This window comes from Calliphora vicina, chromosome 4, assembly GCF_958450345.1.
Source record: "Calliphora vicina chromosome 4, idCalVici1.1, whole genome shotgun sequence".
In the NCBI taxonomy this organism is placed as follows: domain Eukaryota; kingdom Metazoa; phylum Arthropoda; class Insecta; order Diptera; family Calliphoridae; genus Calliphora; species Calliphora vicina.
The window spans coordinates 4,756,719-4,770,378 of NC_088783.1; the positions used below are offsets into that span (position 1 = coordinate 4,756,719).

General features: G+C 28.5%; 1 protein-coding gene across 1 annotated transcript; it reads left to right on the forward strand.

The window, feature by feature from the left end:
* Positions 1-3,981: 3,981 nt before the first annotated feature.
* LOC135957285 (diencephalon/mesencephalon homeobox protein 1) lies at positions 3,982-11,334 on the forward strand. Its single transcript, XM_065508007.1, has 3 exons — positions 3,982-4,195; positions 10,526-10,643; positions 10,703-11,334. The coding sequence occupies exons 1-3, from the start codon at positions 3,989-3,991 to the stop codon at positions 11,248-11,250; spliced, it is 873 nt and encodes a 290-aa protein (XP_065364079.1). The 5' UTR covers positions 3,982-3,988; the 3' UTR covers positions 11,251-11,334.
* The last annotated feature ends 2,326 nt before the right edge of the window (positions 11,335-13,660 follow it).

Below are 13,660 nucleotides of genomic sequence, written 5' to 3' on the forward strand. Positions count from 1 at the left end.
TGTGTTGTTGTTGCTGTTGCTTTGTTTTGTTTCTGTATATTCTTTTAGCTTATTCTATTTAAAATAGAATAGGCGGAGCGGTGTCTGTTTTTAATATTCATGTATACAAATGTACATTTAAGCAAAGCCAATCATAACTGAGTAAAAAAACACATAAAAATATTAAAACAACAACAACACAAAAATATGCAAACCTGGTAGACTTGATTGTATTGTACAAAACAACACACATCTACATCTACCTCTACATTCATTTACAATTTACATCCTGTTTATATGTATGTTTTATACTCTTGTAAACTAGAATAGAAAGGGAAGCAAAGTAAAGTAAAATTAAAGAGAATGAGAGGAAGGTGGCTTTTTACTGTTCATCATTTTAACAAATTATGAATATTGTTTTTACGTGTTGTTGCTTTATAATATTTACGTTGTTGTTGCTTAAATGTTATTGTCTTACTCTTGTTGCTATTTACATACATATGTATGTACTTGCAATCTGTCATACATATTTACATACTTGTATCAAGTATTGTAATATGTACTTATTCTGGGTGTTGTTTGTTGTAGTTTTTTATACTAAAAGAATCCACCATTTTTAATTTTGTAATTTGATGCTGTTTACTATACTACAGTTAAACAATATTGTTTTTGTTATTATTGTTTTAATACATTAAATTGAAATGTGACTGGTTGTTTTGTCTTTGTATGTGTGATTGTATTGTATATTAAAATGATATTCTATATACATACAAACATATATAATAATGCAACTGCATAGAATATGTAGATATGTATTAATTTTCAATTTAAAACATTAATACTTTAAATTAAAGAAATACAAAAACACATTGAAACCATATAACAATTCATTAACCAAGGTATTATAATCTTTTTAATAAAAATTTATCTAATATACACAATATTTTTCAATTCAAATTCAAAGTATCATCTTTTTAATATGAGTTTTAAAGTGGCATATTTTTGAATCTAATTGAGATAGGTATTGACCTGAAATTAAAATTAACTTATCTAAACCAAAAATTGTTCGGAATAAATATGGACAAATAGTTCCTAATATTTGCAATCCTTTTAAAATTTTGATACAAATTTTAGTTTTAGAAACTCAAAAATATGTAATAAAATCTTTATTTATTAACAAAACTCAATGAAATTTTCAATGTTTTTTTTTTTAATTTGTCATTCTAAATAACAACCCAATAAGCATTTTAACTGGAATTCAAGTTGAAAGCAAGTGTAATTCAAGCCTTGAATTATAGTCAAGCAATTGAATTACAGTTGTATTACACTTTATTTCAATAGCATTCTCCAGTAAAAAGGAAACATAAATTTAAGCCATATGTTTTTTGTTTGAAAAATAAATAAATTTTCAAATATTTTTCATGTCTAAAGTATAATTACATTTGCATTCAAGTCAAATTCCAACAAAATGTTCAAGTGCTTGAATTTTTGGGGCTTTGGTGCTTACTGGGAAAGTTTAAAAAAATAGTCCCTCAATTCCTTAAAATTGGAGCGAAAATCCCAAAAATGGCATTTTTAAAAATTTTGCTCATAGGGTCCACATTTTCTTCGGGGCTGGGACAATACTTTGGAGATAAATAGGGAACACATCAAGGTTTCCAAAGCTGCTTACCGTTTTCTGATCCCAGCTTTGGGATTGTAGAACATATGGCCTACAATTGAAATTTTTATAAGAAAATAGGTGAATTTCCGAAGGGCGTAGGGCCGACATATTCGGAAAATAGGGCATGTGTTTTATACCAAAATGTACTCCATAAAGATACCTTACAGAAAAACATAAAATTGTTATATGTTCTTAAAAAAAGTTATTTTTAATAAAAAAAAGAGTCATGTCACCTTTTTATCCAAAAAAAAGCAAAAATCTTTTATTTTTTTAATTCTTAAATTGTTAATCGTTTATTTTTGGATTCATAATTGATATTGCTCTGAAATCATTTGTATATTATTGGCAATTTAGTTGTCTAACTAACAAATCTACGCCCTACATTTATAAAAAGTGGACCATGGCAAATTTCAATTTTGAAATGCCTATAACTCGGAAATTATAAGAGATAAATAGTACACTCAAGCACCAGGGCCTAGCCGAGCGCTTTCACAAAATATAAAAATCTTTGAAATCGGATGGGAAATAAAAAAAGATACTTGTTCAAAAACTTTACATGTTGAGCCCCCATAGCGCCGCCCTGTAGCATTTGTAGGGCCCATTTAAATAACTTAAACTCGAATACTCCTTGGCTGTGCCCACGTCAAATTTTAGAAATGCCGTTTAGCCGTTTAGAAATGCCAGATTTATTTCCAAAAAATTTCGATTCTGCCCCACTGTGCCTTGTCATGATGGAACATTACGGTTTCATGCCTGGCAGCATATTCTGGGCGTTTTTCGGACTATTCTCGCTTCAAACGAATCAGTTGCGTTCGATACAGGTTCCCTGTGATGGTCTGGCCCGATTTCAGCAGCTCATAATAGATAGGACCCTTTTTGTCCCACCAAATACAGAGCATTACCAAGAGCCTCGATATTTGGATTTGGTGTCGATTCGTTGCAAAACTGATTTTCTTTTATAGCGTTCAAGCAGCATTTCAGACATACAAAATCGTCTTTCAAGGTCTCTCAGCTTCAATTCGTATGGTACTCAATTTTCCGGCTTTTGTATGAGTCCTGCTGCTTGCAGACGTTTTGAAATTGCTGATTGAGTGGCTCTCAATGATTTTGCAAGATCTTGTTGAATTTTACAACAATCTTCATGGAGTAATGCCTCCAATTCTTGGTCTTCAAACTTATTTTTGGCGATCTTTGCCTTCCGTGTCAAAATCACCACTTCTGAACCGCAAAAAATCTCTCACATGTTGAAACCGATGGAACACATTCACCATAAGTTTCCGTTTTTTGCAGATTTTCATACAAGAATCGATTTTTGGTCAGAAATATGAGTGATGGTCACAAATGGGACTCCTTTTCTTTATCAAACGCTTATTTACAAAGTTATCAAGTTTCTAATTGTCAATAACCAGATCTACTCCATGACATTTCGAAAAAAAAAATATTTTTTTTATAATAAATTTGAACACATTCGATTTTCTACAGTATAACCCCATTAATCAATTATAAATAATCAAATAATTTATATAAATATTCTAAATACAGTAATTCATACCTCAAAACAAGAGACTTATTTCAGCAGAAAATATAAAAAAAAACCCTTAATTTTGCAAATGAGAAAACGAGAGAATCTAACACTATCGAACAAAAGCAAAAACGACAGGAAAGCGGAAGTAAAAAATGAGCAAACTGAATATAAGCCACCACACACAACAATAAAAAATGAGAAAATTATTCTCATAACAAGTTAAATTTGCATATGGCGCGCAAATTGTAAAACCGAATTGTTGTCGTTGTTTTTTTCTTCATTTTTTTCATTTCATCTTGTTTGTTTGTAATCGTTTATTGTTCGGGTGCATTTCGTATGATTCTGTTGTTGTTGCTGCTGTTGCTGATGCTAACGTTATTTGTATTAGTATTGTTGTAGTTGTTTGTTGTTGATGATGATGTTACTAATAAACTCACACGACAAATAGCAGGCAGGATAACAAAGAAAGCAACAAGAACAAATAGAAGAAACAATAATATTGCTGGTGTTGGTGTTGCAACTGATGATGACGATGGTGGTGCAGACGATGACAACGATGATGATGTTGGTGTTGATTACGATGATAATATTAGCATTTGGTGGTTATGCAAATAAAAAGGCAAACATTGCTAATGCCTATGAACAGTTACTATTGGTACGTGCAACGTGTAACATTAAAAATAACAAATGCAAACGTGTCTAACGGATTATACAACAACATTACACATCTAATAATAATTTAATGACTTATTACAAAAACAATTAAAAATTAATACCATTAAAAGCAAAACAATTATAAATTAATATAAAATTATATTAAAATGGCTGGTCCATTTCTATCTCCTTTGCCCGGTGATCTTTTAACGGAATACATGTTCGGTCGTCGCCGCCAAAGACGTAATCGTACGACTTTTACACCACAACAACTGCAAGAATTGGAGGCATTATTTCAAAAGACTCATTATCCTGATGTCTTTTTACGCGAAGAAGTCGCTTTAAGAATAAGTCTAAGTGAAGCTCGTGTTCAGGTGATTAAAAATTATTATGGCGATTATTTAATTTTTCTCACACCAGACGTATGAGTGATATTTTTAGAAATAATAATTAATTATGGATGGACTTTTCGCATTAAAAAATTATATTTTACCAGAAATCGACGAACGCCGTTAATTTTAATGTTTTTGATAAAAAAAAATACAAAGCTTCGCAATTTCAATTTACAAATTATTAACATTTTCAAAGTAGCCATGTCAATAATTTTTAATATTTTAATTTAATTGTTTTAAAAAACAAAATTAACATTTTCATAGTTGAATATTTAAAATAATTTCGAATATTTTAATTTATGCAGTTTCAAATTTGATTGGTTTGTTGAAATTTGCCAGTTTTTTTTTTTGAAAACTAAGACAAATTTTATGAAATAAAAAATCTGTCCATCGATTATCAAATAAAAATTAATCATCAAACAGAGAAGAGTGCCTCAAAAAAAGCATTATTAAATTGTTTACTTTCTTGATGATCCTTAAGATATAATAAGGGTCCTCATGTAAACGCTTAAAAGCCTCGCAAACTGTGCAATCTGTGCATTTTTACACTCTCGCAAATGAAATGTCAAAAAATGTATGGAAATTCGTTTGCACAACTCCGATAAATTTTGTGCATGTTAAAATTGTGTAACTTTGGAACAGAATGATTGTATTAAATGACATTGTGTATGAAAACATTAACCAACAGCTAGAACATAAACAAAGTCCTCCAAACTATGTATACTACCGTTTGTTCCAAAGATTTAACTTTCATTCAACATTTTAAAATTAAAATTTATACAATTTGAAAAAAAATTATTAAAGCTTTTGTTGAATTTATGTATTTTTATTTGACAAATATAAATTTTCTGTATAAACTTGCACAAAATTGAAAAGGTGGGTTCATGAAACATGTCGCGCAAATTTGCCCATTTGCACAAATGGGAAACTTAAGCGTTTAAATGAGTACCCTTAATATTTTTTAAACAAAGTTTCATAATTACCCTAGACAAAATGAAAAAAACAGTTTGTAACTTTTAATTTTAACGTTAATTGCTATATGTAATGTTTTTGATAAAAAAAATACAAAGCTTCGCAACTTTTCCATTTACAAATTATTAACATTTTCAAAGTAGTCATGTCAATAATTTTTAATATTTTAATTTAATTGTTTTAAAAAATAAAATTAACATTTTCATAGTTGATTATTTAAATAATTTCGAATATTTTAATTTATGCAGTTTCAAATTTGATTGGTTTGTTGTGTGTTTTTTGAAAAGTAAGACAAATTTAATAAAATAAAAAATCTGTCCATCGATTATCAGATAAAAATTAACCATCTATCAGAGAAGAGTGCCTCAAAAAAAGCATTATTAAACTCGGGCTATAAATATTACGTTTTTTATTTAAAATTTCTTACTTTCTTGATGATCCTTAAAATACAGGCTTTAAAATATTTTGTAAACAAAGTTTCATAATTATCCTAGACAAAATTAAAAAATTGCTTGTAACTTTTAAATAAGTATATATTTGTATATCTCAGCAAAAGTACTTCAACTTTGTGCTATTACAATTAAATTTGCAGTATAAATCAGAATTTCAATAATGGTTTATTATTTATTGGCAACTATAAAAAATAATTTAAAATTCTTTATTAAAAACAATTAATAAGTTTTAGTATAAATAATAATAATTTAGTCTAATTTAAATCCATCGTTCGAAAGTTGATTAGGAAAACCATATAAAAAAATTATTAAATGAAATACATATATATCGATGCCTTAATATAAAAAGGCCCTAACTCGTGTTTTTTTTTTTTTTTTTTTTTTTTTTTTTGTTTGTAAGTCCAGATTTTTGTTTATTTCGATAAATGGTCCGATCATATATCACAATTAACCAAAAAAAATATGGACTTAAAAAACAATTCCGATTTCTATTAAAACATTAGAAGCATAGAGAAATACACATAGATCGGAAACTCACATGTCAAAGACTAGATAGTTCTTTGTCAAAAACCTAAGTGGTCAAAATGTATTAGTAAAAAAAACTATATGAAAACAAAAATGTGATTAGAAATTCTTAGTAAAATAATTTTTAAAATTTATCAGGTGGATAATTCGTTATTTATACAGTACAGTACAAATATTTGAAGTGATAAGGGTAAAAACTATTAAACATAAATGTTTATTTGATCTTACATTACTTTTGTAAGTGCAAACAACATGTATGCCTATTTTTATAAAATTGACGAATTTCAAAACGTCTCCAAACGAATTCTTTACAAATTTAAAAATTATAAAATTCGTTTAATAAAGTGGAAAACCAAATTTCTATCTTTGCTGTGAAAAATTGATTGAGCTAAAGGTTTTATAAAAACATGGGGTAAAATTAATTATAAAAATTTTTGTTAGAATAAAAATAAAATATTGATATTTTTATTTGGAAAGTCGGAACGAAATGAAAGTAGGTCATTAGACAAAAAAAACTGCCAAACTTGATTGAAAACTAGGTTCGAGTTAAGTTTTTATAATCATTTAAAGTTAAGATATTTTTGAATTATAACTCCATGTTTTTACAAAACTTTAATTCTTTTTTCGTTTCCGACTTTATTAAAATAATTTTATAATTTTGAAAAGAATTTCTTTGAAAATTTGAAATTTTGACAAAAAAAAAAAAATTAAAACAAATTATACTTTAAATTTTTTTTCAATATTTTTTCTTTTTGAAATTGTTTTTAAAATTTTTTTTTTAATTTTAAATTATGACAAAAAAATTTGTTGATGAAAAAAAATTCGGGTTAAAAAATATTTTTCCCTATACTATAGCCTTATCTACAACGTTGCAATGGACTTTGAAATATCTATCATTAGATATCCATATTGTCTATATTAATGACTTAGTAATCCAGATATAGATCAAAAATAGGTCAAAAATCGAGGTTGTCCCGGTTTTTTGCTCATATCCCCGTTATTTTGGACCGATTTTAAATAGCAAACTTCTCGAAAGCATGTCTGACAGAATTATTGAAGATTTGGATCCCAAAGATATCTGGGGTCTTCAGAAAATTCATTTAAACAGACAGACGGACATGGCTTAATCGACTCCGCTATCTATAAGGATCCAGAATATATATACTTTATAGGGTCGGAAATGAAAAATGTAGAAATTAAAAACGGAATGAAAAACTTATATATACCCTTCTCACGTAGCTACGTGAGGTGAAGGGTATAAAAATTGTGTGATTTGTTTGTGTGTTGATGAATCGTTCAATTTTATAAAAACAGACTGTAAGAGAAAATAATAACGATATCTGGATGTAATTGTGAGTCAAATAGAAGTGGGCAATATAACAATATCATTTACTTCAATAGATTTTGTGTAACTTTTTTAACAATAGAAACACCACAAAGAAGTGATATCATAGAAAGTGTTATAATAACTTTGACAGAATTTTAAACTAAAGATCCAAAATTTAAAAAGGTTTTCATTTTATGTTTTGTAATAAGTTATGGTTCTATAATTGGAAATTCCATAAAAAAATGATAATATCTCTTTTATTTTTCAGAAATGGCTTTAAAATTATTAAATTTGTTAAAAAATTACTGTATCCAAACCAAAAATTTGAAGTATTAATTACAGGGCAACAAAATCGAAAAAATGTTACAGGCTTTTTAAACCCCTACCAAATTGTGAATAAATTCGAAAAGAATCAATCGATTTTTATGATCGATATCTCATTTTGTTTCTATTATATGTGGCTTTACGGTAAAGCAATAAATCTGAACCTGTATTTTTGCCGTTTTCGATTTTTCATGAGTTTTTTTAAATTTGCTATTTTCACGTAAAAATTGTATTTTTGGCTTAAATTTGTTATTATAACTCTGAAACTACTGAGCCGATTGAAACGCAATATATAAATGGATTAAAGGCTATGTAAATTTTAATAACATCGGCCTAACCATTTTTGAGTTATCATTAATTATGTGGAGAAAAGTCTAACAAAATTCATATTTTTTAAAAAAAAAAATCTATCCATAGAATTGAAAAATTTTACCATTTTTGTACGTAGATAGCCATGATGCAACAAATCTATATAGTGGTTAGTCTAACCTTTTTTACTGTTGACCTGTGTTATTAATTAAATTTAAGAAATCAAATAAAATTGTATCTCAAAAATACCATTAAAGATTTGATTATGAATTAATTCATAGGCTTAATTCCTTAATATTTCAATCGTGTTGAATTCATTCCTTTGACAATTCATTTTTATTACAAACTAGTAAAATAAATATAAAAATCTGAAAGGATTTTATAAAAAAATAAATTAATATCTAAATTAATAAATTAATACTGGAATTTCTTGAGTAGTGAAAAGAAAGCACTACTCAAGTTTCTCCAAAAATGTGTCTTATTAAGAAAAAATTAGAAGTAAAAATGAGGCGATATATTAAAAACTTAAAATTTCTTAGTTTTACCAGGCATTTTTTTCTTTACAATTTATCAAAAATTTCGAATCGAACAAAAACAAATCAGCCAAATCGCTCCAGCCTTTCACACGTGATGCGATTACATACATATGGACCATTTCATTTTTATATATATAGATAGGCTTTAAACAAAATGGAATTAAAGCTCAGATACAAACCTAGTTATATAAAAAAATTTAATTTTTTTGACCTTTGACCTTTTTAAAACATAAAAGCCAAATATTTTTAAATAATGTTCGAAACTAAAAAAAAAATATTTAAATAATAAGATTTGTGGATATTGGATATTTTATGAAGAGTGAGGCAGTGACAAAACAATATATTTAATTAGGGTATTCACACGGTCTACTATTTGGTCATAATGTCCTAATATATTATGATAGTTTAAACAAATTTTTGTTGTGTTTCAAACAAAAAAGTTCTAAACTAATAAGACTATTTAACTATGTTTATTGTTTTGTCATAAAATAATACTTTTTTTTATTTAAAACACAACAACAACTATTATAATATATTAGGACATTATGACAATATGAATAATAGTAGACCGTGTGAATACCCCAAATGTGTTATAAACTATAGCACTCATATTCAAAATACATTTTTAAATTTATGAAATTTTGTATGGAAATTGTGGTTCATAAACTATTGAAAAATTTTAAAATTTATTATAAACCTCTAGAATGGACTGAATAATGTTTTTTATAATATTTGGGTTGAAATCGTCTAGAAAAAATCAATTTCCCAAAATTTTTAAATTTTCAAAAAAGTACATTTTGTTCTGCTGCTCCTCATGTAAGAATATTAAAAAATACACGTTTTCTGGAGAGCAAAAAAAAAACTAAATATTTGAAAAAGACACTTTTTCTGGATTAAATACAACTAATAGATTGAGGATTTTGCATGTATTTTATAATTTACGCTACAATTTGTAATATATAATAAAGTGGCCTTGGTTCGAATATAGGATCATTCTTTACATGAGGTTTGTAAAGTTTTTATTCCGAATATATAAACATTAAGTCAGGCGCGGATCCAGAGGGGGTGAAATAGGAAATTTCCCTCCCCAAATCCGAAAAGTTTTCATATAAAAAAGGAATAAGAAGAACAAATTTTAATTTTTTCCCACCCAAATGGTTGGCCTGGATCCGCACCTGCATTAAGCGGACGATTTCTGGAATAAGATTAAAAAGATAGAGGGTTGCATTCAGAAATATAATTTTTCCAAGATAAATTGTAAACAAAAATGTTATTGGTTTTAAACTTATACCATAGATATGGTATATATTTATTTTGCCTTCAAAAACTCATTTTCATTAAAATCTAAAACCAATTGTTCATAAACATAAACTTTAATTAAGTTGAAAAAAATTACGAAAATATTTTAATCCATCCACTCCAGGGGGTTATTGTGTAATTTCATTCGAAAATATAATCATTCGAATTTGTATGTTTTATACATGGAAATTCGAAAATGGTTTCTTTCGAAAATATTCAGTTGAGAATGTAACCAAAATAAATGTTTATGGTTGGTGGCATAGAGAAAATACATAGAGCGGAAACTCTCCTGTCAAAGACCTAACTCAGTTATCAAAAACCTAAGTGGTGAGAATATATTAGTAAAAAACGATGTGAAAACAAAAACAACACTCGTATGTGTAACTTTTTTGAATAATTTTTTTGTTTGAGTTTTTTTCGAGTTACCGCTCTATGTTCTCTATGGTTGGTGGTAGCAAAAAAAAAAACCTCATGTTAAATGTGACATAATTATTAAATTATTTTATATACAAACTATTGGAAATACATATATAAGTTAATTTCTTTCCCTTTAATTATTCTGTTCTAGGTATGGTTTCAAAATCGCCGAGCCAAATGGCGTAAACAGGCACGACTACAATTATTGCAAGATGCTTGGCGCATGAGATGTTTAAGTTTAGGAACACCGCCGGTCATGGGTCAAGGAGGTAAAATAGATCACATTTCAATAACGATAAACTATCATTAATTCAATTATCTCCTGCAGGTTCTCGTTTACCAAACGGTGCCATGCCTAATGGTTCAGCACCACCAGGTTTACAACAAGGCGACGTCGCACCCGAAAATCTATCCAATACAGCAAATAAAGAAAATCCCAATGGAGCTCTAAACGAAAACAATGTTACCATGATGCATTCCAGTTTTCAGCAAGACAAACACGATGCAAATGCCGAAAGTTCACTGGCAAAAAGCAATGGCACTGAAAAAACCTACACGGAATTAAAACTTTACAAAGATCATCATCAACAAAATCAACATTTGACACAAGCTTTGCACGCCCAAATGCAAAATGATCCACGTTTAATGGCCGCCTTAGAACAAAACTCGGATGAGGGTTCAGATGGTTCCGATTCAGAAGAAATCGATTTGACATCCGGATCATGTATAGATTTTTCAAATAAACATCAAACAGTGGTTGTGGGTTCAGCGGTAACATCGGCTAGTCCAACACTACATGCCCAGCAGCAACAACAGCAGCAACAACAACAGCAATTGCAACAATCACAAATGGTGGCCAGCAATGGGGTCCATTAAAGTTTGTGACAAACTTTTATCTTTCTTTATAATAATCACTTTGAAAATGCAATAAACAAATTAATCGTACTACTTACATACACACACACATATGTACATTTTTATCAGATTAGATCTATTATTTTATTGAATTAATTTATTGTAGCGAGAGTTTGTAAGTTTTTTATAAATAATGTCACATTTATAATTTTTGATTTCAGATTCACTAACTATCAAATTTACTGTAGTTTTCAAACGATACAAGGGAAAACTATTTTTGGATTAGATTAGGGGTTACCATTTGAGCAAATGATTATAATGACTAAACTCTAGGTTATGGACTCCAGTCCAGATGGTAAACAAATTGTTACCAGTACCGCAATTCTGTAACGATCACCGAATTTCTAACGATGCATCGTTATTTAACGACACACAGCGGGGCAGAATCAAAAAATAAACGGCTCATCGGATCGGGATAAAATTAGACACGAACGTAATCCAGTAGCCCGTTTCTGTATTTCTCGAATCGAAAAACTTTCCGCATGAAACGATTGAATTGCAACAAAAACAGTGTAAAATTAAACAAAATATGTTTTTTCTCGCACAAGTGTTTCTGTATCTTGAGTTTGCGAGAATTATCTGTCATTTAAATAATTTTCCAGCAATTATTGGAAGGATGTGAGAAAAAGTGTTTCTGTAACAAAGTTTCTCACAAGAACTGTCAAAACAAGTCACATTTAAAATTGGTGTGAGAAAAACAAAATTTTAAAAAATATAGATATTTTTAACTTCGTATGTATAAATATGGAACCCAAATCAGCCGAAAATGTAAGTAGCACAGAGTTTGAATAAAATAATTATGTATACACTAGAGTGACAATCAGTTGTATGGAAAAAAATTTTTGTTAAAATTTTAAAGAGTGCCGGCTGGAATATTGTGACACTAGGCCTAAATGTTAAGTGCTGAAAATTTGAGCCAAATCGGGCAACGATTTCTGGACGCGCATCGAGGTCAAAGAAAATATATAATGGTGCTAGACACCATTATATATTTTCCTCAAGTTTCATGAAAATCGGCCCAAAAATATGTAACATTTCGCTATCTTTTCATTAGAAATTCCAAATATTGAAAAATTTGACCTTTGACCTTCACGATTCAAAGGTTATCGTTTTCCGATTTTAGTAAAACTTTTAGAAGATATTTAAAATTACAAGGACTATAATATTATGAATTGGTTTTACTTAAAATTCATAACAGTAAGGAAATTGGACTCATTCGCCTAAATATGGACAAAAAATTAGTTTTTCTTGAAAAACGCAAAATTTCAATCGCAGGTACGGAAAAACTGTAAGAGGTATTGACATAATTTTTTCATATTTTTATTCCCTATTTTGATCTCAATAAACCCCAATGTGATGATCGAAAAAATCTGAAATTTGTTTAACAAAATTTTTAAAAATTTGAAAATGGAGTTTTGAAACAGCCGTTAAAAAAAATTATTTTTTTTGGCCATCCCTCCAAATAGGTTAACGGTACCCTACGAAGACAAAAACTCATATACAAGTAAATATGGACATATTTTAAGTAAAAATGAGCTTTTATTTAAATTTTTCTCGAAATATCTTAATTTTTTTCCTAAATTTTTTGTTCAAGTGGCCTGAAACACGTTAATGGTCTGGCGAATTTGTAATAACTTTAAAAATTTTTAATCAAATTTTGTCATTTATATCTCATTAAAACGATAATTACGTACATATTTCGATTCTTTTGCATTCAATTGCAAAAGTATTTATTTAGTAGCAAAATTTTTTCAAAAACTGAAAAATTTGCATTTTTCTCTAATTTTAGCGATAATACAGTTTTTGGGTCATTTTGAACCAAAGGAGATACAGGGTTAATTTCCAAAATTTTTTTTTAATGTAATATTCATTAATATAAATAAATCTACACATTTCTAGAAAACAATGCAGAAAGTTAACGAGTTTCACCTATTTATTCCATATTAACAGTAAAATTTTGCATATATCTGAACTTTGACCTCGATGCGCGTCCAGAAATCGTTGCCCGATTTGGCTCAAATTTTCAGCACTTAACATTTAGGCCTAGTGTCACAATATTCCACCCGGCACTCTTTGAAATCTAAAAAAAAAAAAATCGGCTGTCACTCTAATATACATATGTATATAGAAATCAAGCACCAGTTCCCCAATCGAAACACATTTTCTGCTGAAATTTGGCACCTTTTTCACGATACCCCATTTTTTACAACACATTACTGAGCCAATTCGTTCTGCAGAAGTCTTTCCTCTCACTTTCAATGTAGGAAAATTCAAATCTAATATCCACAAGCTCTACTCCCTATATTCTACCTCAACCTATTTTCATATTTTCTTCATACTTCTCTTGAGCGTAAATGAACATTTTATTTCT

Coding starts and splice junctions, on each gene's coding strand:
- LOC135957285 (XM_065508007.1), top strand. CDS start 3,989: ATGGCTGGTCCATTTCTATCTCCTTTGCCCGGTGATCTTTTAACGGAA. Junction 4,196..10,525: donor TAAGTGAAGCTCGTGTTCAG/GTGATTAAAAAT, acceptor ATTCTGTTCTAG/GTATGGTTTCAAAATCGCCG. Junction 10,644..10,702: donor GCCGGTCATGGGTCAAGGAG/GTAAAATAGATC, acceptor TATCTCCTGCAG/GTTCTCGTTTACCAAACGGT.